The 25,379-nt window shown below is 34.9% G+C and overlaps 1 protein-coding gene across 3 annotated transcripts in view; it reads left to right on the forward strand.

Annotated features, from left to right (window-relative positions):
- Positions 1 to 25,379, forward strand: part of PDE4D (phosphodiesterase 4D) — a 313,752-nt gene that overhangs the window by 137,180 nt on the left and 151,193 nt on the right. Inside the window, exon 1 of one of the 3 annotated variants that reach the window (XM_058864346.1) lies at positions 19,311 to 19,471. The exons of the other annotated variants lie outside the window; for them this stretch is intronic. Coding sequence (XP_058720329.1) covers positions 19,383 to 19,471 — 89 coding nt within the window. The 5' untranslated portion in view covers positions 19,311 to 19,382. Of the gene's footprint in view, positions 1 to 19,310; positions 19,472 to 25,379 lie in introns of those variants that run through there. 3 annotated transcript variants of the gene reach the window in all.

Raw genomic sequence — 25,379 nt, forward strand, 5'->3', positions numbered from 1 at the left:
CAGAGCATTTCCAGGAAATGTGTGGTTAAGATATGGAAATCATCAAAAGATATTGTTTTCATTGAGTTTACATGGGTAAAAAAATAATTAATTTATAAGTAATTTAATTTATATTTATGTTTATATGTTTATTTATTTATTTGTCATAAGAGAATACTACTACAAATTATTTACAAGCCACAGTCATTGTAGTTAATATAATACTTCTAAAAGTTTTATTTAGTTGCTTCTATTCCTTTACTAAGAAGAAACATTTTAGAATATTAAAACTTGGTTAATAAACAAGAACACCATGGAAGTTTAACTTTTCTATTTATAATCTACAAAAAGTAATGCAAAACCATAATTCAAGAAGCAGCATTCAAGTGGAAGCATATCTGTTTCCTAATATACTTGTAACCGGGTCTCCTAATAGCAGTGTGGTAATTAGCCAGTGTACACTAAGATGAGGCCATTAGCACCCCTCATGCCATCACCCCTCATTTTTTCCTAGTGTCTGAGGCAGAACATTGCTGCTAATGGGCTGTGCTGAAAGTGTTTGAGGGAGAACGGGATAAACAAGCTATCATAGTTATCACTGGGCTGAGCTGCTGACTGAGCTTTGTTTATTGTGATGGGAATGTGCAAAGGGAAGTTAGGATATGGGATCAATGGGCAACACTAAGCATATAGAGTGACAGCAGTTATCAGTATACATGAGGCCTTCTGATGGGAAAACTGTTGTGTGCCAGCCATGGGGATTCTGCATGTGGTCTGGAACACTTACTGCTTTTACTACCATGCCGTAATGAGTTGATTACAGCTGGATGCCAGGTGTCCACCAAGCACCCATCTCAGCAGAACAGTGGGGACAGAAAATAGGATGGAAAACCTTGTAGGTCAAAATAAAAGCAGTTTAATAAAGTAAAAGCAAAGGCTGTATGGAAGCAAAGGGAAAAAGAATTATTTTGTTCTCTATTTCCCACCAGGAGATGATGTTCAGCCACTTCTTGGAAAGCAGGGCTTCAGTACACATAGAAGTTTCTTCAGGAAGCAAATATGAAGAGTAGACAGCCCCTTTTCTTTGTCCTTTCTCTTAGTTTTTGCTGTAGAGAAAATCCTATATGATATGGAATAACTCTTTGGTCAGTTGTGCCCCTTTCCTTGATTTTGCCCATCCCCAGGCTACTAACGCAGGGAGGGCATGTTGGGAGTGCCAGCACTTCCCAGCAGGCCCAAAACACAGGTCAGTTATCAACACCTTCCTAGGTACCACTAAAAAGCACAGCACTGTGAGGGCTGCTGTGGGAAAAACTAACTCTGTCTCAGCCAGACTCAATGCTCACGCACCTCTGAAGTTCACCTCAGCCTTGTATAAAGATAATTAATAGCTGTTTTTCAGCTACTAACATTCCTGTGGGCATATGAGTCATTTAAGGGACTAGTGCAGATGCATTAAGTTACTTTAATGTAACTGAAAAATTTTCGAAGACATTCCAATAGTAGTTAATTTATACATATTTCTACTAATGAGATCACAGTGCTTCAGAAACTGGCCCAGGTCAGTATACATTTAAATTTTCTAGACTAGCAATTTGACCAAAGTTGATGCAAGCTTTCAAAAATTGATTGAGAGCTGGGTAGTAGATTTGAATTTGTCCCTTTATCTCCCTTTATACAAAAACTCAGCTAAGTTTTTTTTTTTTTAATATGTTACAATACTGAGTTTTATAGCTGTAGTTTCCTTCATGAGGAAAAAAATCCTTGTACGATATGATCTTTTTTTTTTTTTTATTGTTGCTAATGTTAATAATACTCCTAGTCTGTTTTATAATTCATCTGGCAAATATCCATCATAACATTGATTTCAAATAATCAGTTTATAATTTATATTCACTGCTAAGAATCAAACATAATAGGAAGCTGTCCACTGAACTTTATAAGCATCCTGATAAATTATAAGATGTATGGTTTATATAAACAAGTAGTAACCTGTCAGTATGTTTCAATAAATGCAACATCAAATAGCTATTAGATATTGGATATATGAGCTAACAAATACCTTCTAAGAAGCAAATGAGAACAAGCAATTAATGTTGGCAAATAAATAAGAAAAGTTTCATTATTTTTTTATTTAATAATGGAAATGCACATTTAAATAACTTTATGACTGAGACAAATCATCAAAACCAAGAGAATTCAAAGCAGATGCTTGCATTCTGGAGCAGCTTCATTACTTGATAATGGTGCATATTGGCCTTTAACATTAGCAGAGTTGCATACGTGCAAAACAGAAATTTGAACACTACACATATTTGCTTTTCACATGTCCTCCTTTGAGTTTGCAAATGCCTGATTCCAGAGCCAAATGTGCTTGGTGTCTTGGGTACAAATACTGAGACAATATGAAGACTTCTTCAGTTATTTACTGTTTTAGGAAAAAGATTAGTTTGGGTTAGATGCCTAGGTATGGGGGATTCATCTTTCTCTAATGGCTACTATAGAATGGTAGTACTGCTAAATTATTGCTATTTATTACTATATTTTTAAGGAAAGGTATTGGTGCACCTCTCATGCTGTTTCAGTCCTATTTGATCATTCTGTCATAGATTTCTCAGTTATGGAGAACTGGATAAAGTTCACCCATTTGAGTTTAGCATCACTTGTTTCTTGATGGAGTTCTTTGTAATCTGCTTTATATTGCTTTGACAATCCAAAATAGTCCTAAAATGGAAATGGATTTTCTTTGCTGCTCCTTACAGCTAAGATTTTGCTAAGTTGCCTTTCAAAAAAACAAAAAAAATCAAACAAAATAAACCAATCCAAATGAAGCAGGTTGTTATTTTCAAATGGGTCTCAGTACTATGTTATTTGATAAATCTTATAAGTACTTGTATTTTCAATCACTTCTAATTAGTCTGCTCTCTTCTACTGGTAGATTTTTTTTCTCTCTCTTTCATCAGTAAACTATTGCACTAGCTAAACTAAGCTGGCTCCTTAGTGGTATAGTAATCTGAACAAAAAGAGTTCTTTATGCTTTGCTGCTTCATTAAACAACTCCAAATTTTCTCCAGGATTTTTCCACACAACAAATATAGTCCTCTGTATTACAGCAACAGTTCACACATCTTTCATTTGCATCTACTCTAGTGCTGTTGTGATTAAGCCCTGTAAAAATCTCAAGATAGAAATAATGACTTCAAACATTTTAATAATATGCTTTTCCTTGTCATTTAAGCATCACTCAAATGACACTACCATTCTGATACTTGCTAACAGTGTTTCCTAAAATATTGCTGTTATTAGAGTGGATCATTAATACATCTTTTTGGGCTGGGAAAGCAATCATATTGGTGTATTTTTTTGCTTATGAGATATTGCAGAATTAGATAAGTCTGAATTATGCTCAGTTTAATCAGAAAAGTTTGGGAACCCAGAAATTTCCTGTTGAATTTCAAGGTGTACATAAAAGAGCTTTATAAAAGACTGTTTTCCTAAGTGGGAAAAAAAAAAAAAAAAAAAAAAGAACTGAAACACCAAATATCCACATTAATAAATTTAGATAATTTTTTCCTTCTGATATTGATTAATTTCTTGCCCCATTGGCATTGGTTGACTATAACAGCCTGTGTGTAGCTGGAATGTTCTTAGATCACAGTTAATAATTCTGAGCCCTATTTCACTTTGAACACAACTAGGTATTACAGTGACTCATAATAAGCAGTGATGATAAGAAATACCATTGTTGAACTTTAAGATAAGCTATTGTTTTACTGATGAGAAAGTAAATGCATGGGGTAGACATTGTTAGTACTGATTATTGCTGAAATGTGTGATGTGGCAACTCTCTGAACTAAAACATCTACTGAAGAAATGTTACTTATCAAAGGGAAGCTAGATCTGAACTGCTCAAAAGAGCATTTTCAAGGTTGTATGGAATAGCACTGAGCTTCACAAAATAAAATTATTAGGAATGTGGGTTCTTTATCACAAAATAGAATCTCCCAAAGGAAATATGAAACAGGAGACAATACCAAGACTCTCACTAAATGTGCTTTCCTCAAGTTGACAGCTGTAATGGGACACAGTCTGCTAATTTATCACAGCCGAATATGCTTTCTCTATGAGAAAGAGCAAACCTTGTGACAATTCATCTGAGATAGGTCCATCATGATTCTCTAGTACTGTACTAGTCTTTCCTATGATGATCTGGCATTTTAGAGCTTGAACAAAGTCAGACACTTAGGCCAATTCACCCCTCTTCTCACATCTGGCAAAGAACCAAAAAATCCAATGACCCATTCCCAATCCCTCATTTGCAAGGCATGACAGAACCAGGTGTACTGAGAATCTAAAAATGGGTGATAAACTGGCCAACATGATGATTGTTGGGAAAATGGGAAAGATAGTCCTCCAACCACTGCATAACGAGTTGTGTGGAAAAAGGTGCTTACAGTAAGAAGTAGCACTATGTGCTTGATTTCTTGTGTAGCAAGGTAAGTGTAGAACACATACTCTACAATCCAGTATACCACAATGAAGAAAAGAGTTTAAAAGTATTGGTTAAAAATTAAAATAAGCCTTGATAGTCATAATGTCAAATTAAATTTCTGTCCTTTTTGTGTGGGTCTTCAGTAATTTCTTTTGCAAAAAAGAATGTGGTTTTAAGATTAGAAGCTTGAAGAAAAGGGACTGAGCAAGCAAAAAAAAAATAAAAATACAGCTACATCCTAACAATAATCAGCTGGATTGTGATTCAGCTCCCAAACCAGTCATTAAAAAGCAAAGCTTTTTCGTTAATAATCACCCAAATTTCTTTTATAAGTGTTGAAAAGAGAAGGGCACCTTTAAAGTTTTGTCCATAACTGACCTTAAAGGTAAGAGAAACAAATCACATTTTCTAGATGCCTTTTTTTGTTCATTGCTATATGCAGACTAGTGAAAATATATCAAATTAAACTAACTGTTAAATAACTGAAAGCAAGTGAGGCAAATTCTTTTCATGTTGAAACAATAAATTATTTTCATCCTCCATCATTTGCAATAGGAACAAGTAAAGCTTTCTAGAACTGTTTCTTGAGTTACCAGAAAAAATTCTCATCTGGTAGAACACCAGATGGGAAATCAACATTTTTAAAAAATTCTATAGAAGAATATTCCATCATTTCCATTTTATGAAATGGAGGTCAGCTGCATTTGCTCTGTGTACAGTGACTTCTGCAAAAAGGGTCCATTTTGAGATAGAAATGATGCTGTGAGAGTGTTCAAGCTCCTGAGATCCTGTTCACTAAAAGTGGAAAGTTTGGAGATCCCAGAATTATCCTTGAAGACAAAAGTTTCAGTTCTTAAGAATGAAAAATTATTATCCATAGTTAAGAGTTGCTGGTTTAAATGTACACATGAAATATGGATTGCTGCCAATACATGTGTAAATTTTTTAAGAATTAAACAGCTTTTTTTCTGACTTTACCAATGTAGGAAAATCGATTCACTACTTGGTTATTAGTCTGATGTTAACTTGAACTTTTTCCTTCAGTCATTTAACTTCAAAATAATTTAGACATAGCATAAAATGCAACTAAAAATAATTCATAACTTTTAAATATTCAGTATTTTAATTCAGACTCTGCTTGCTTGATAAATAGCTTTTGGGATTTAAAGATTGAAATAAAGGTAAGACTATATGTATTCCAAAACAACCAAAGCACATCCAGGAGGAATTTTGATTTTTGGGGCAAAAGGAAACTGACTAACATAACAAATGTCAGCAATTCATGTGATGTGAGTGACAGAGGATTGGGCTAACCTTATGAAGTTCAGCAAGGAGAAATGCATAGTGCTGGGTCACAATAGCACAGGCAGGGAGTAAATGACTAACTGGAAATTCTCCTGAAAAGCACCTGGAGAATTTCATGGACATCTGATTGAATATGAGCTAATAGCACCTTTCTCCATGAACAAAAAAAGCTGCATGCTGAGTTACATTAGGAGATCTGTGGCCAGCAGATCAATGAAAGCAGTTATTTTCATCATAAATTGTGAGTTATTGAAATACTTCCTGTAGTTCTGGGACTCCAGTTAAAGAGGGATTTGGAAAAGCCATCAGGGATCCAGTGAGGGAGCTTACAAGCAGGACTGAAGAGATATTCAAGTTTATTCAAGTAGAAAGGAGGAGCTAAGGAGAGATCTAATAGTCTGAAGCTAGTAGTAACAGGTTAATAATAGCAGCTAGTGAATGATAGCTGCAAACAGTGACACAGCAATCCGTTCTTCATAGTGATCTGTGTTCTAAACAGGGACAATGGTCACAAATTTGGGGCTTTGTATCTGGTTTTGAAATACATTGTCTCATTGTTTTTTTTCCAACTGTGAGGGTGGTACAGTGTTCCACCTGACACCCAGAGATGTTGTCAGATCTTCAGCTTTGGAAATTTCTCAGACTCAAGTAGATGAGGTCATGTCTGGAATATTCAGTATGGGTGATAACCCACTTCTAAGCAGGAGACTGGGAGACATGAGTTTCTTAGGCCCCTCCATCTAATGTGTGACTGTGGTTAATTGCTGCAATACTTGAGTACTGTACAGCAGAAGATTTTTTTCTTCACAATGGGAGCTGATTGATGAGGGGCTAATAATGCTTTCTTTCTGTAAATGGGTAGTGAACAGAGAAAAAGTAGTAGAAGTTTCACTCTTAATTTTATGTACTTGGTTGAATGCTTAAAGACTTGTAAACTTTACTTGTTCACAAAAAGCTTTATTTACCTTTATCTGTGTTTATGGACTCAGCACATCAGCAAAGCTAACTCAGGTTGAAGAAAATAAAACTGCTATCACTTTTTCTTCTGCCTACAGTTTCCCTAATAATAAGGTCAATCTCCTATTTCTGCAATCTTCCATTGTATTTACTACATAGCTATGAGACATTCCTCTCTTCTTGTCTTATCTGTCCATCTTTACTTTCCCCTCTGCAGCTCCATCTTAGTGGATGACATAGACTTCAGTGGATAAAAGGCCATTCCTTAAAGGTTGTAGCACAATGTACAATGTACAAGGAGGACAAAGGTATTCTTCATAGTCATAGACTATGGAATTTTCATTTAGCCTGACTTTTCTTCAATAGTTGGTATTAAAAATATTGGAAATTGTGTATATACACGTTCTAATTCTCAGTGTGCTCTTTTAACACAAGTCCTCTTTGCATCTTAGCTGCTTTAAATAAAGACAGATAAATGCTTTTTAACAAATATAAGCTAGCAGAAAAAAAATAAGAAATATTAACTGGATAAACAGTCAGAAATGGATTAATAAAAGGACTAGTAGAAAACTGGAGTTCTCTGTATTTCCCCTCAGTAAGTGGTAAGAAACCTCAAAGGACAAGGAAGAGTTTGTCTAAACTAATTCCTTTGAAGATGTTTGAATCCAGGCTTATTAAGACAGTGCCAAGATGTGTGAGTTTATTGTAGACATGGTATAAGGCAAATTCTCAGTTTTGCCCACTAAATTTTCCAACAGAGTCTCCAGAAGAGTTCAGAACTACCACTTTCTTCATCCTGTCATGTGATAGGCAGTTTTGTAACAAATACAACAATTACATGAAACTAAGTGCCCAATGTAATATGTGTTATATTGTTGTTTTTATTAAGTGAAAAGTGGTATACTACACAGCAGGCTACATAATCCCAAGGCTCTAAAACACAGCCATGCAAAACATTTTGAATTAAAAAGCCAGAAATCAGACTTTCAATGTCAAGTGGCTTCAATATTCTGTTCCCTTCACAGAAGACAATTGCCAATATTTCTGAGATACTGTATTAAACTTAACTCTTAAGTGCTTATTGAATTGGAATCCTGGAAAGCAAAGTAATTTTTTTCTTGTCCTGGTTTGACATTTTTTTCATTAAATGTTTTGCATTGTGGGTCTTCATGAACATGTAATTAAATTGTTAAATGTAATTATTCCTGAGTGGAGGCAATTATGTTAAAAAAATAATGTGTATTATTGGATTTACATAAGGAGTTTTTGCTGACAGGGACTGTAATATTTTTGTTGAAATAGAAGTCTTAATATCAGTCATATTTACCAGACCATAGCAGATGAATCACATAAAAAAGCACAAATATACTTTGAATCTGAAAAGCCAGGGCACTCTTTCTAAAATGATCTTATTTAAAAGATAATTTAAAAAAAAAAAAAAGGTGATTACACAGTTAGTTTATCTTACTTAAATACTAGACAAATTATGTACTTCAAAAGTTATGGTTACCCTCAAATCGAGATGAACCTTTCTGTGAAGAATATATTGCTTTTTTGCAGGATACTGTAAGACTAACCTTTAAGTTTTTGCATCGTTAATACTTAATTGGCAGTGTTTCATTTTGTCTTTCACTATGAAGTTAGCTGAAAAGCGTTATTCTTGTCAAATAATGTCTGTACCAACATTACTGTGCAATAATTTTGTGGCAAGATGGAACTTCAGCTCTTAAAACTGGGGAGGAAAACTCAGCAGAGTTTATGGGATTAACTTCATTCAGTAGTGTCTTTAGTTGTCAAGAGACTAGATCATGATAATATGAGGTGAGCCAGGCAGCCTACACCTATTCTGGTGGTGACATTTTCTGATTTCAGATGGGCAAGATAATCCACAACACTGCCAAAATACCTAAGTTATTGTTAGGTTTGGGATTTTTACCAGAAAAAAAAACAGTGAATGTACAGTGTGGGCAGACATGGAAGATCTCTCTCAGTCTTTGAAAGGCAGCTCTACAGATAGCAAAAAATGAATATTTTATGAAAATCACAATTTTTTCACTTACATCCAATTTAACAGATGCATTTCAACTGATTCTTGGAGAAAATCTGTCAGAAAAGTTTACTATTAAAAATATTTTAAATATCTGGACTTCTAATGAGTAGAAATACTGAAAAAATAAGAAAATGAGGATAAACATTGACATTTATTGTAAAGTAGATGAAATTATTCAGTAATACTAAATTACCTACATTGAGTTAAAATTTGATCAGAAATGGTAAAATGTCTTGAAGATTTCTTACCAGCATAATGGACATGAAATCAATGTACTCTACAGCTGCATTTCCTGGTTTCAGCCATGATTGACTGATGACTCAGCTTCATCTGTTACCGTCAATTGTCCATTTACAGAAATATCATTGAACTAATTTCCAAAATGTCTTTATTCATTCAACTAAATGTTGTCTGTTCTCCAGAAGTGTGAAGCTGATAAAAATGTTTTAGTGTACTGGCAACAAATTTTGCAAATCAACATAGTACTTAACATTTTTTTCAAATGTAACATTGCAATACAATATATAATCACAACTTCTACATAATTCGAGAATATTGAGCAGCAGAAGTGCTGACTTACACCTTACAAATAGAGAAAAAAGTCCTGTTATGGAACTAAGTTAGTAATCACTGCTAGGAACTTTCAAATCTCTATTTTCCTTTTACTTGTGCTCTTAAACGTACTAGTAATTTTGTTCCAAATTTCTATTTTTAGCATGGATAAATTTTCTGTACTAGTTAATGCAATTATAAAAGCCTAGCACAAATTCCCAAGTTATTCCCAACCAAAATGTTGAAATACATAATTCTTCTCTCACCAAAACATGTATATTGTAATGAAGCAGTTTCTCCCACAAATTAGGAAAAAAAAAATATTAGCGGCAAAAAATATTTTATACTAGAAATTGCCTCTTAACTTTCCAAGAAATTTATTTGAATTTGAAACCAGAGTCATATATCTTCTGTCATCTCTGTGCTTCTTATAGCATCTCTAATTCCTTTCTTGTCTGCTAACTCTGACCTGTTTTTACAGTTCTTCTGGTAGATTTCCATCTTTCCTTGTTTTCTCATAGTACTGCTTCATTCTGTGTGATTCCCTTTTCTTGGAGAGGTAGTAGTAGTGAACAGTTTTGGGGTTTAAATTGATTTTTTCATGGTGAGTGGAATTCTTAGGGGTTGGCTGGGGTTTCTTTAAAGTACATATGAAGACTTAGCCCTGGCTGCTGAAATAATGGGTTCCTTGGTGGAACTGGGAGGTGGCCGTGTGTCCCTTCCCACTGGGCCAGGGGTGCAGTATGCATGAGGACATTGGCCAGGGACAAAGAGCTGCCCTTGAACAAAACACCACCAAACTCTGAGCCGTGTCATAACTTGGAAATGTATGGTTTTTGCTTTTCATGCACCCAGGATTTGATCCTTCCTTAATGAGCACAAACTGTTAGTGGTGGACTTATCCCAAGCTGCTGAATTAAATTCTTATTTATGATTCAGGCTGGGCATGCGTGTCAGCAGTCAGTATGGGAATTGTGTATTGGAGATGGTACCGATATTCCTCAAAATTTCAAATATTGAAGAGGTATATGTAAGTAAAGTACAGATGATTACTGCTTTTTCTTTTTTAAGAAAAAATGTATTTCAACCCCAGCTACTGAGAGGCATAAGTCAGCATTTCTACTGCAATCATCTTTAAATTGGTTCATTTGTTAATGCTCCTACCTTACAGTCACATAGTGTTGAGATTGATTAATATGTTAAGTGCATTGAATTTTAGTCAGTTCATGTTTTTAAATTCTAGGAATTTTGTTTCCCTTAAAAACGTTGTCTAACCCCCATTTTCTGAGGGTTTTAGGCCCCTTAGAATCCAGGGAAGGAACTTGCTCCAGTTTAGGATGATCTTAGAAGGAAGATGTGATCTGTGCATATGATCTGAGCTCACCATACAGACACATCTGGTGGCAGCTAGCTGAACAAACCCCTCCAAAGGAAGAAAATTACCTGGTTATGGACGTGTTATTATTTTGGAAGTAATTGTTCTGAGAATTTTATTTTATTGAACACCAGAGGGCATGAAAGTATCTCTCTAGAGAGGGAGAAATGCTTTGCAAGCATATTAAAGCACTTCTGAAATCCCATTGCTTTCATAATGTCAAAACCTATCAAAAGTGGGATTGCTTTACAGCATCACAGAATCTGTCAGGCTGGAAGGCACCTCTAGAATTCCTTCAGTCCAATCCCCCTCCTCAAGCAGGGTCACCTGGAGCAGGTGGTCCTATACCATGACACTTCTTATCTTTGTGGCTTTATATCTAGTTTTGAAGTGATCACAACATGAAATGACCAAAACTATTAAAGTATAGTTTTGCATAACTTTTTACTTCCATCAAGAGTGTTTCGGTAAGTTCTTTCTAACGAATTTTCTTCAGTCACCTGCAGTAGCAAATGATCTTTCACATCTGTTCAGTATTTAGGGTAACATGCAATGCCAAGCACTACCTCCTTCATCCTTTTCCTAAGTTAATTTTCATAATTTATGCTAGGAACTTTATGATCATACTTGCAATATGAAATCTAAATAAGCTGTTCTCATCATCTAATATAGTAATTCTTGTGTTAGGACTGCAATTACATAAGTCAGCAGAGCTAAAGGAATGAATTATAATTATCTTAATTTTCATATATTTAAGTAGAAATTGAATGCAAATAAATATAATGAAAAATTATTAGAAACAAAATGTAATACTTTTTTTCTACCTGCAGTGTAATTCCTTGTTTCAAAATTAAGTTTATTGCATTTACATTACTATAAATTATGAATTATACATTAGGGTCTTATGTTAAGAAATATTCTGATCCTAGTTCAGGTACTGATAGCCTTTTAATTTTAGGTTATAATATCTAAGTTCCCTACTTCAACTTCTATTTTCAGTGCATGAAAAAACATTTATTTACATATGGATAATTTTAATTTTCATAAACTGATGAAACACAATTATTGACAATACTGGGAAAGTTTTAATTTTGAATCAATATTTAGGTATGTAGACAACAGAGTTATCTCCACTTTTTTCTTGCAGGCACCACTTCTGCCCTGCCCACCATTCTTGTCTGCCATGTTGACTACCAATTCACTCTACTCATGCTTTGCTAATTCTCTAAAAAGTGTGTAATGGACAGCCCTAAAGCCTTTCCTCTAATTGTTCCTTTCTTCTGAATAAGACTTTAATGCATAAGACAGACATTCCTGTTTAAGAACTTAAAAATGTTATTTGTCATACTAACAAATAAATGTTGTTCATCATCTTTAAAAGACAGATGGATGTACCCATCTGAGCAGCAGGAGAATTGATCTGTGTCACTGTCACTTTTTCACTGTCACACAGAAAAACAGGGCTGAGTTTCACAGACTTCAAGACTCAGGTTTCTCAAGTCTTGCTGGCAGCTAATTCTATCTTCTGCTGCTCAGACATTGAAGTAGGATCTTTATTTCCACCTTTACAAAAAATTACTTAATATTATACATTATATAAACATGAAATACAAAAGGATTTCTTATAAGTGTAAACAGCAAATTCAGTAAATGGAAATCTAGACTATAAACTTATTTCTTTTGCATTTCAGGACTGTCCAGAGCTGTCCCATTTTTTGTCCTTGTCCTAAGGCACTTCTCAAATTAGCTCTGATCTAAGTGACTCTGATGCCATGTCTGTTGCAGTCACCTAGAGGTAGAATGTGCTCCTGCCAAATAGTTCCTGAAATCCCACTAAAAGCATAGGATTTTGAGTGTTCAGGGCAAGGAATGACTATAATTTTCTGACAGATCTTTGAGGAATCAAAGAAAAACTGAAAGACTTCCTAGGTAATTTCCTGAATATACATTTTGTTTATCTGTGAAATCCCCTTTCAGTAAGCCAGCTCTAAACATGAGTCAAAGTTGCCTGGTAATCGTTTGCACAAGCTCTTCAATTTCATTTGTACTAAAATTAGGTTCCTCAATAGTTCTAGAGATGCCATTTGTCCTTGAAGTTTATCAGCATCCTTTGAAAGAACAGACAAATAAGAAAGCTTTGATTTCAGCAGTATGACTACACCACACATTTCTTTTTGTAAAAGTAAAAAGTAAAACTTTTTTTTTTTTAATATAGATGTAATAAATAAAATTAAATTTATTGGAAAATTACCAGGAATAGCAACATTTCTATAACACATTTAACTGGGTACTATTCGTAAAAAATACTTTCAGTTGTGTTTTCTACAGAATTCTGTAATTTATAACTCTGTAAGCTGATGATCAGTGCACAGTGCTTATATAATGTCCATAGATAACCATAATAGTGTGTATAAGGATAACATGTTTACACAGGCTGCAGGACTTGTTAGAGAAACTCAGAAAAAAAACCTTGCTCAGTAAAAGTTATTTGTGCAAATTTCACAAAAACTCTGCTAAGACATATTTCAATAGTCTTAACATTGCTGCATGGCTTAGCACCTTCATTATTAAAATAACTTATTTTTGAGCTCAGGTCTGTCCTAGTTTTCATTCTGATATTCCCTTCTTGATGATATCTGTCACCTACAGTAGGTAGTATCTGTATGCATGACTAATGGAAGAGCTATCTGTTTAGGCTGGTACATTTTTAACATCTCTCTTCTTGCTCTCCAGTACTTTAATCTGTAGGAAAGAATTTCACACTTTTTTAATCCTTCATACACTTATCTATTTATGTGATTTGATTCCAGCACAGACACAATCATTTTACTTTCTGAGCGAGAGCTTCATCAAATGACTCTGGTGACAATGACAAGAGCATCAAAGTTCCTCTCACTTCAAATTAGTCATCACAGTTTACAATAATTTCTGCAAATAAATATATGAGAGGCCACAAATAGTTAATGACTGATGAGACAAAAGTCTTTAGAATATGCATCTCAAGTCAGGTCATATCTGTAAAACTAGCACTAGCAAAAAATACATTATTATAAAAGTTATCGAAGAAGCAAAACTCAGATACTTAATGATGTTTTCAGAATTATTATATATTTCCTAATCACAAAATGAATGTGTGTAAGTGCATGCTTCTGTATACATATTTCTATGTCCTCCTTCCAGATAATTTTTAACACTTTAGTGGAATTGTTTTATAGGAATCTGGGAGATAATTAAAATGATTAGAAGTTCACAATTGTAGTAGGCTAGACATGTAAGAAACCCTTTTGATGGAAAGGCTACAGGTTATGCTGACACTTTATAAATCACGAAAAATTCTTAGCAGAGCATTCTTATGGATGCTCCAATCCCAAGAGTAGTGTCACTACTACCAACCACTTCAGAAACTGCTCAGTAAAAAAGCCTTACAGAAATATTTTAGCCAGATTTTTTTCACAGACAAAAGGACTACAGGATTAAGCACTAAAGCTTTGATGGGATGATAAGTAATAATAATCAGAAAGCATTTGCAATGCAAAGAGATACTAGTTTTGGGTAGACTATTAAAGTTAACAAAACATGGAGATAACATGCCTTTTTCTTTATACTTCATCTAGAATGAAATAACTTGTGATTTGTTTTGCATTGCACACCTTAATATCAAGAATAATATATATTCAAACTCCCTGAAGTGCTAAAATAGATCAGAGAGACAGTAAATATGAAAGACTGATGGAAATCTGCTTGTTGTTTGAGGGGGTTGAAAGTTCAGATTTTCAGTCTACAACTGAGTCATATTTGGGCAGGGTTTTTTGTTTAGGGTGGCCCCTTTTTTCATGTGAAAAAGGAATACTTCAAATTTCAGGATAATTTATTACAGAGGAAAATATCTCTGTTATTAATTATAATATTTGGAATAGGAATAATATAAAAAATGGAAGTTATGAGAATTTTTTTAAAAGTAAGTTTGAAGTTTTTTAAAACAAAAGTAAATGTAGAAAATAATTTTATTTAATTCTAGGCCTTACACATTTTTAGCTTTCAAGCATAAACTTTTGTTGAGGTATTTCTATGTGAAACTATGCACTATTATTCTATTGGGGAAAATTAGAATGTAAGTTTATCCTATGTTCAAATTCCCTCCTAAGTCTTGTTTTAAAGGTTGTTTAATTTGTCTTGATAAAAAGACAGAAAGGAAAACAGCTGGGAAAATACATTTGCATGAATATTATTAAAATATTTGTAATTTGAATTGTGCAAGATATATCTTTGAAATAGTAGGTAAATATTTGGTTCTAGCTATACAAAATTCAGGGGCATTTTGTTTGGAGATGTCTAACTAAACTATAAGACAGTGTTTGAAAACAGGAGGAATAGTTCTGAGAGAAGCATCTGTAAAATGCTCTATGCTAATGTAAACCATCCTGCCTGTTATAATGACCTCAGTTTGAACTCTTTCTGAGTTTCCAGTTGTTGATAAATAAGAATTTTTTAGCAACATGACAGAGTTTATATCAGAGAACCATAGAAACACAGAATGATTTGAGTTGGCAGTAACCTCAAATATCATCTAGTTCTGGCCTCCCTGCCATGGTCAGGGACACCTTTCACTAACCCAGGTTAGTCAGAGCTCCTTCCAGTCTGGCTTTGAGCCCTGCCAGGGACGTGGCATCCACAGCTTCTCAGGACAACCTGTTCCACTGCTGCACCACCTTCATAGCAAAGAGCATCCTCCTAATACCTAATCTAAACCTACTCTCTCTCCATTTGAAACCATTCCCCCTTGTTCAATCACTACAGGCTCTTGTGAATGGTGTCTTCCCTGTAGCTCCCTTCAGGCAATGTAAGGTCACCCTAAAGTCTTCTCTTTTCCAAGTTGAACAAACACTATTATGGGTCTTTCCTCAAAGATGATGTGTTCCATCCTTCTTACCATCCTTGTGACCTCCTCTGGACTTGCTCAAACAGGTCCATGTCCTCCCTGTGCTGGCTGACAGGTTGATAATTCCAGAGTCCTCCTTTCTACCCTTTTAAAATACGAGTACAATGTTTTCCCTTTTCCAGTCTCCTGGGACTTCACTTGACTGCCATGACTTTTCAAACATGGAGAGTGGCTTGGCACCTACATCAGTCATTTCCCTCAGGAGTCTGGGATCCATTTCACCAGGTCCTGTTGACTTATGTACATTCAGGTTCTTCAGGTGGTCATGAACCTGGCCTTTACTTACAGTGAGAGGGACTTTACTCCCCCAGTGCCCATCCTACTGTCCATCCACTTGAGAAGTGTGGGAAGAGAAGTTATCACTGAAGCCTGAGGCAAAAATATTGTTGAGTATCTCAGCCTTTTCCTCAACCTTGTTACCAGTTTTACAGCCTTGTTCAACATGACTCCTTCTGTGACCTTCCTTTTCTGGTTAACATACCAATAGAAGCCCTTCTTGGTGTTCTTTCTGTTCCTTGCCAAGTTCAGCTCCAGCTTTGCCTTGGTCTTCTGACCCCCTCCTAAATAATCGTCCTTCTCTATACTCTTCCTGTGTCACCCATCCTAGCTTCAACTGTCTATGCAGTTCCTTCTTTTCCTTTAGTGTGACCAGTAGATCTCTACTCAGCCATGCCTTTTCTATTGTCACAATAGGAACTGTACCATCTCTTTTCTCAAAGTACAACACTGCATAAAATAGAACCACACAGAGGATAAAGGCTTTGGGAAGGCTGCCCAGAGAAGGAGCGTGACTGTGCAGGAGCCAAAAAGGCAAGAAGCAGGAAAGTCCTCAGCTTAAAAGTATCCTCCTAGTTTTTTTTTCTTCTGCTTCCTATATCTACCACTATTTCATCTGTCAAAATATGAAAATATACCATGTCTGCAAGGGTATTTCTGCTTATGACCAGACATAGTTACTTACAGGAGGTTTTATGCTTACTCAGCTTCAACTGACCAAAATACATTCTAATTTCATAGTGGGTTTATGTGCTCATTATTACTTTAAGTTTCAAATTTTTAATTATGCTAAGTGTTATTTTGCCATTTATCTATATGAGCTTTCCATGTAAAGAAGTAGTTGTCATATATGGGAGAATAATGGAAATGTTTCTAAAAATTCATCTTTTGTGGATCCTGGAAACCTGAAGCCGTCAAAGCACACTACAGGAGTACCATTGACCAGCTAGGAGTATGGGGCTGATATCCCACTGTCAAAAAATGTAGAGCAAAAGTTGCAAGCACAAAACTGCATAGAATGTAAAAGATATGGCACCATAATTGTTTATTACAATATTAATTTCTATAGGAAGTCTGGGTTATAGCTGAATGCAATGTTTGCTTATATCTCTTTTGTATAAAACTATGGATTTGCTTACTCACATTGTTGAGCTTTATTTTCCAAAAAACCCCCAAACTTCTAAAGAGCAGCAACTTCATGTAAAACCATTTTATGTTATTTGAATGTTTCTAGAAATGTTTTGTTTTGGTCTGAAAGAAAAGGGAAATGGCCGGAAGAGTCTAGCTACTTCTCTGTAAATTCAAGGTGTATTACAGACTTACTTGCTCCCTCATTTCTTTGGATTTCTGTCAGTGCTGTGACATGTTTTGGTACAGTGATTTACTGCATGCCACTACACAGTGACAATAAGTGGTTTTGATATCAAGGTATAAATTTAGTCTTTAGTAATCTTGTAAGAAGCTTATTTCTATGACCTTATTGTGGTTGTCTTCATTAGAAGATTTAGTGCCACAGTAAATGGAAAGGCACCAAGGAGGAAGGAGAGCTCACAATAAGTGTGTTCAGATTATTTGGTTCAATTTTCTTTATTAAAAGAAATAAAAAGCAAAATTTTGCTGCTGCATTAATGTGTTGTACAAAGTCCTCTTTAGAAACAGAATGTGAAAAGGAAAAATAATCTGGCAATATTAAGATACTTAGGGTACAATTATAAAAATGCAGCCTACCCTGGCTTTATTTGCTAGAAGAGAAATATTGATCTTGGCAATGATCACATTCAGTATTATTCAGTCATGCTTAAGGTGATCTATTAATCAGTCAGACTTCAATGATATGATTCTGAAGAAGACTATAGCTTATGATACACAGAAGGCACTTATGAACCACTGCTGGAATGATTTTAATTTAATTCCTTTGAAAATTTGTTGCTACATTATTTTTATTCAATGATATAGGCTATACTTTTAAGTGTTCAATTGAAAAAAAAAATAATTTTGGCCTTCTTGAGGCTTTCATCTATGAATCCCACATATTGAAAACTTACGATGTGAAGATACTGTTAGTTGATGCTGTGGCACATTTGTCAGTGTAAAAGGAGAAAAATGTTTCCTCCAAGGAGAAAAATATAGCCAGTTATAGGACATTTATAATCTTTCTGAAGACTGTATTACTCATAGTACACTTTACCATGAAAACAGTACATTTTATCAGATAATTGATGGATAGTCATAATATATCCCCAGAAATTAATTTTTCTAAGTCTCTCAACTTTTCTGCTAAAGCCCTGAGTAACTCTAAATTTTTATCTTTAACTTTGCTCTGGGTCAATACTCAGTTTCTTCTTGATCACATTTCTTTTGAATAAAAACATCTGAATTTAATTTGTTTCAAGATCACTGGAAGGGGAGAATACTCTGCCTACCAGTGTTGAGAGATCATAGCCACCTTGAGAGCCAGTTGCTCTTAGCAATGCTAAAGGTAGGCTGAAACGATTGTATGCAAGAGTTGAGGCTTGAGTAAAAAACAAACAATAAAACAAAAAGAAACCCAGCAAACCCATCCTGCCAAACAAACAAAAAGACACTGAACTACAGTGACCTCAGGTAGGAAGGAAATAAGTTCAATTCTCAACGTCACTGGTGGTAAATCAGTGCAGGAGTAATGTCATTGAGAAAAGCTGCAAAGAGACCTGAAAATTATCTATGAGACTGAGATGTACTTTCTTAGAGTGGCTGATCTCTTGTAGATCATTAAGCCCTCTCAGGAAAGCTGCTTAATGTTATAAATTGATTCTCTTAAGAAACTGTGAGGACTGAAGACACACTTGAAAAGTGTATGGAATTAAACAAAGAGGCAATTGAGGGATTTGTGATCATGTTTCCAGCAGCAGTTGTACTCCCTGTTTACTAGTTCCTTGCTGTGCTGGGGGCACACATTGAGGGATGCAGCAGATTTTAATTTGTTTTTTTTTTTTTTCTTTCATTTGGCTTTTTTTTCCTCCAACATCAGTTGGAACACGTTGTTCAAATATAACCCATATTAAAAATATTTCCAACAGGCTGTTAAGAATTTGAGGGGTTTTGTCTGGGCAGCAGTGAATAATCAGAGCATTGGCTATTTCTGGTCTCCCTTAGCTCCATGGTTCTGTGATCTTTAGTGGCTGCTGTAACTATCTAAGGGTTTACCATAAGAGTTCTCACTTGAATAATACGATAAGAGCCCTGAATATAGGAGACGTTTATGCAAAGGGCAAGCCTCACACAGCAGGAAATCCCAGTTATCCCTTTAGCCTGTGCTCTCAGCCAGCCACATCTCTGCCAAAGCATACCATAGGAAAAGGACGTACCCTTACACAGTTACGAGCGTTTCATGATTAGTGTGGGGCACTTCCAGCACTACTGTCCCGTGTCCCTTTAGGGATATACTTCTTAGACAGTTTTAGAATTAGATTTTCCCATGGCCTTTCTGGGGGATCCTTTCGGAGCCTATATGCCTCGTCCATCTCCAAGAAATAAGATGAGATTTCGCTTTTTGAAGTCCTACAGGTATCTCTTCTGGTGGCTTGTGGTGCAATTGACAGTGGTAATGGTTGCAACTGTGGATCTTTTTTATTCTTCTAGAGGATTACAATATATTAAAAAATTGGAAATGGCTTGTATTAATTGTGACTCTCTTGAGCTTGTAAAGGATTTGCTGAACAAGTAAATGATAACTTTGAATATTTTCGGCGCACCAAGTCAGGGGAAAAGGTAGATTAATGTTTGTTTCAGTGTTCTTATGAAAATCTTAATTCTCTGTACTTATTAAAAATTAGCATATTTAATTAAAAATACAAAACACTGATACAGAAAACCAAGCCTGAATTAATATTTTTATTAATATTATATTAAAGGATTTTTCCAGAAAAATAATATTTGTTAATTATTTTTGTGTTAGACATTTTTGAAAGTAAATATAGGAAATGATGAAAACACACAGATTTTATTTTTTTGTAAACTATTGTTTAAAAATAGCAATAGCGATGCTTGATTTCCATTATTTGTCACATTACTTTTGGCAATTGAACCAATATTTGTTCTTCAACTTCCTTATATTTATTTATAACAAATTAATGTACGTTTTCAAGTAAAAATTCTATAATCCTCCCTTTTGTATATAATTAATTGAAAAACTTACTACATATCATCTTAATAATAACTTTTTAAGCAATGCAACATTCAAATTTATTTGCACACATGTACAATATAAAATGCCTCAGACGATAAATACTTTATGTAGGATTACTGATAGCAAACACTGTATAGCTGAATATTGTTATAAAGGACTGGCTAGATATTGTCCAGCTTCTCTCAGTATTTTCTGTTGAAAAAGCTTGTCTGTTCATACAGAGGAAGCTAGGTTTATGACAAAAGAATAATAAGTTAAAGGTATTAGAATAGAAAATAAAAAGATGGTATCTGTTCAAAATTAGATAATAGAGTTCAGCTGAGATTCACTTAAGAAATGTTATTGTAAGGGATTTTTTTGTTTAATGTAAGCTGCTTATGTTTTTTTAAAAAAATGTATATAAATATATCTTTATCTATCTATCTATCTATCTATCTATCTATCTATCTATCTATCTATCTATCTATCTATCTCAATGCTTTAAAGGCAAAAAGAAACATGTTTCATGTAGCATGTTAATATAGGATCTGAGTATTTTCATTATTATATACATATTGAATATTTTCTAATTTATCCTAATAGCAAAGAAAAAATACTCCTAAAACTTAATTATTAAACATTAAAATAACAAAGAACATTTATCAAAAGTCCAAGGTGTGAATGAATTTTGTGTCACCCTAGAGTGTAACATGTTTGTTTTTCAGGAGCTTTTAAGAACTAGGATGAGGTTGAAGATAATTTTTTTTAAAAAGTGTCATAGCTGTATTACTGAATTTGAGCCATATTCTTTGCTATTTTTTAATTTAACTGTAAGTCTCTAAGAGGAGAAATAAAAATCATATATATATATTGCCGTGTCACTGCCATGGCTCCATTCACACTGTAGTTTATATTTAGAAATCTACTACAAAATTTTACAGTACTCAGTGCCTATGTAATTTAATAACCTTGTTTATGTCAACTGACAGTTCTGCGCACGTTACTCAACCTTTTGATGTAAGGGACTTTGGTTTCTAAAACTGTGTATCTGATAGGGCTGTCCACACATTCCATGATGGACATTGTTCAGCAAATCATTTAAATTGGGAAGCCTGCCATAATTTAAATTTTGTTTTCCTATATTTTGGGAAAAACAAGAATGGTTCTTTTGTGAGATACTCATAATCTATTGATTAAATAGACCGTCATGTTTTAATTCACACAATTTATGGGAGATTCTGTGATACATTGATCCCCCACACAGGCAAATTAAGAATGCTGCCTTATAGCAAAATAGTGAATTGAGTTTCTTTGCTCATCAGGAAGTGCTTTCAGGAGGTAACAGAAGACCCAGGCTGATGTAAGTTTTTCCAGAGTAGGGGAAAAATATGCCTTGAAAAAACGCAATTTTTATAGGAAGAGATGGAATTCAATGCAGTCACTTAGAGCTCATCTTACTCCACCTGTCCTGTCAAATAAACCATGTCTTAAAACTTCAGCAAATTGAACTAAACAAAGAAGTACACTAAAAGAGCTGGTAGAAACACTTACGATTCACTCCACACCGGAAATGCAAATATTCACAGCATTAAATGTAGAACCAAGGCCAGGAATAGGTACTTCGCAGAGAGGAGACTCAAGAGAGTGCCAAAACATTTTATAATTTACGTAACTTCTTGCAGGTTGAAGGAGGAGGGTAGTTTAGTTTTGTAGAAATGTGTACCCACTCTGTTCTCAGGATAAACATTCTCCTACTCCAATACAAAAAAGTCTACATCTTTATTTTGATTCCAGAACACACTTAGAAGTTCACCTCTTTTCCTTTTTGTTTTCTCTCTCCCTTTCTTTTTCTTTCATTTTGAAGACTTAAGTATCTCTAAATTGAAGTCTCTCCCTTACTGAAATGCAAATAGAGATACGTTTTCGTGCTGCTTTTAGAGTTGCTTGGGAAAATAGCACTAGATGTGACTGTGGAAACTATGTCCGAATAGCAGTCTTTAGAGCCTCCTGAAATCTCTGAAGAATGAATAGATGCTTTAGAAGGTTTTTCATGATCTCTAAATCCTGTCACACATGGATGAAGAAGAACTAAAGTTCTCCTTTATGCTACACATTCTTTTAATGCCTGCACATAACTGAGATGTATGAATAAGAACGTGTTTTATGACATTCAGTCCTGCTAGATACTAAACACACCTCCCATTGACCTAGTAACAGGTCCTCAGGACCACACAGAATATACTCCAGAGGCATGAGGATCTGTCTAGCTGGTCAATAAGGCTTTTTCCTTTATATGTGAGTTACTTCACCATTTGTGAAAAGCATGGTGACTATCTGCTGAGTAAAACCTTTCTGTGGAGACAATTTTGTAGAGATGGTAAGCTCCAAAGTAAAATCAGTGTTACTGAGAAATGGCATGGTCAAGAATATGCATTAAATTGAATAATCAAATAATCAAATTGAATAATTAATAAGTTTGCTGAATTACTGCAGTCAGATCTACATCTTCATTCAGTTAACTGTGGAGATACACTTCCTGAAACAGGAATCTTGACACTTATACCTTCATGTGGAAAAGAGAGGTTCTTTGTTGAGTGATGTGATTTTCTTTTCTTCTGCTTTCTTTCTGTTTTTCTTCTTTGGCTGCCATCTGGCATATATCCCTGGACTAGAGGAACAGTCATGTGGCTGAAGCTACTGCCAACACCACTTCTGCAGCCAGCTGCTCATGGCATTTTTACATAAGGAGGCAGATTTCCTCCTGCCAGATAATTGTACTCCAAGCCACTAAACTCTTGGGAGCTGGGCTGGAAAGTGGTATATCTCTCTTAAACAGCAGTTTTCAGGAATCCCTTCTCTAAGGGGGTTTCTTAATTATGTCAAAGCTGTCTTAGTGAGAAGAGTGTAACATTAGAACATTTTGTTATTACAAGCTTGGTGATGAAATGGAAATAGAAAACAGATTAAAGTTTATTACTTTATTTATTAGGCATTACAGTCCCAGCTCACTGGAAATATCTTGTTTCTATTTTACCTGCCATTCAGCATTTTCTGGGAAATAAAAAATTTGCATGCATAAGTGTGAACTTTTCTGGTGAACACATTTGATTTCATATTTAGCTGTCCATATTCTGTAATTCATAGAATGCCATGTCACCACTGAAGAGATGTTTTGAACCTCACTCAGACTTATTTTAGACAAATTTACATGCCAAAATATAATCTACCCAATTCAGACATTTGGCAATGTTGACGAAGTCTTGGGAAAAGTGGCAAAATAGCAAGGCACACTGCCAGTCATATTAAGTAGCAATAAGAGAGCAGGTGCAAGTGAATCACACTTAACTCTTTATATTGCTACAGACTCAACTCCTTAATCAAAATTGCCTACAGAGTCCCTGCTAGTGAATAAATATAGAGTCTCAATACCATTTCCCAACAGCTCAGAAAGTCAAGCTCCAGTCCTTGGGTCCCAAAAAGCAAGAAAAAACTGCAGAGAAGTAACATGTTCATAAGGTTCATAAGGAATTCATAAAATTCATCGATTTTTTTTTGACATAGCTGATCATCACACAGAGAGGTTAAGTGAATCAACCACAGTGGGATAGGTTGCATCTGTCAGTGTTTCTTATTGCTGCTTCAGACTAGTGTTACCTGAGTGCTTACTCGGTGGGATTTTGTGTTTCTTGCTGCAGCCTTGGAAGTTATTTAATTAGTGTGAAATAAACAGAAAACAGAAGTATATCTCTAGGTATTTTATTAACCATTTTTTAAGAATTTATGCTTAAGTATGTTCTGACAGCCAAAGCCATATCTTCTATGATTAACGACAGAAACATTCTTTCAAACACAGTGAGGTAAACTATGATGACTAGTGTTGCTACAGTTTACAGTAAATAAATGGCTGGGTTTTGCTCTTTGTGGCTAAAATGCCCCCACACAAAGCCAGCCTTTGAGATGGGGTTAGGCACAAACACTAGCATCTCTTGGGATGAAGAAAAAGATTGCACTAACCATAAACACCAGGAAATGTTCAGTTTGATTTACAAATTGTAGAAGGCCATGAATATTTATGTAAATGTCAGAAGTATCTGGCTTGTAATTCCCTGATGTATCACAAATTCTTGGAGCACTATAAATAGACCTATCAGTCAATCTGATACCGAATACATCAGAAACAAGCTGACGCAAGTCCAGCATGTACCATGTCCAAATGTTGTAATTAATTTCTAGATACCTCGTTAAATAAGAAAAGTAGTTTGGGGAAACATATCAATGTTAATTTTATGACATTCTAGAACTTGCTTTTTGTGGATATGAATAGATTTTTTTTTTTAAATAGAAAACTGACATTTCCTATTAGAACTAGTAAATCCAATTTATTTCTGTGCCCTAGAAACCTAATAATCTCCAGGTCATTTTGTGTTTCAGTTGTCTCTATGAGAGGAATTTGTGAGTGTTAATTGAAAGCTTCTCTAATATGCTGAAAGGTAATTTAATGCTCTAAAGCACCTTTCTTCATGGGGCAATAAAGGAAAATAAGAGTGAAAAAAAAGGGCCCCTGCCCATCTAGAGGGGTTTGGCACAAATACCAGTCTGGTGCCCTTAGCAGTAGGGGCAGTTATACTTCAGCACATGGGTATACTTCCACACAAGCTAATCCAGATCTTGGTCTCTGCCAGCAGTCAGCAGCAAATATTTGAATGGGAACAATAAGAAACTTGGTGGTTACAGGGTAATCTTTCTTGAGGGATAACCTCCTTAACATCTTCAGTAGTTCTCTGTGTATGTGTATGCCCGAACTCTCCTTACCGTGTGTATTACTTAGCCTAGAAAGTCTGGGTATTTTACTTATTCACACGAAATGTTGATCATGATACAATAAAAAAATTGCAGATTTTTTTCCTTTTGCAGTATTTTTTGACACACTTCCACAGATGCACCCTATGCAATGTGCAAGACTTTCTTCATCCTGGTGTCTCATTTTCCCTATAGTAGAAGTATTGTGACCCCAGGATTTGTTGTTTTATTTTTTGTAGGCCGCTCCTTTTCTTCAGTGTTCTAACAAATCTCTTCACATGGAAAAATTTTGTGTCCATATAATTAATGTTGCCAGTCTCTTAGCACCTCCTCCTATCACAGTGCTCTTTCTAATGCAGAATGACCAGAAGCAAATGCAGGACATTGGTCTGCATTGATCAGGACAAATGGTCTAGAATTATAATATTACTGTTCTCATGGAAAAAAAGAAATTTATTTTGAAACTTCTATTATTTCCCTCTATCTCATTTCTGATGTAGATTAACA

This window comes from Poecile atricapillus, chromosome Z, assembly GCF_030490865.1.
Source record: "Poecile atricapillus isolate bPoeAtr1 chromosome Z, bPoeAtr1.hap1, whole genome shotgun sequence".
Taxonomy (NCBI): Eukaryota; Metazoa; Chordata; class Aves; order Passeriformes; family Paridae; genus Poecile; species Poecile atricapillus.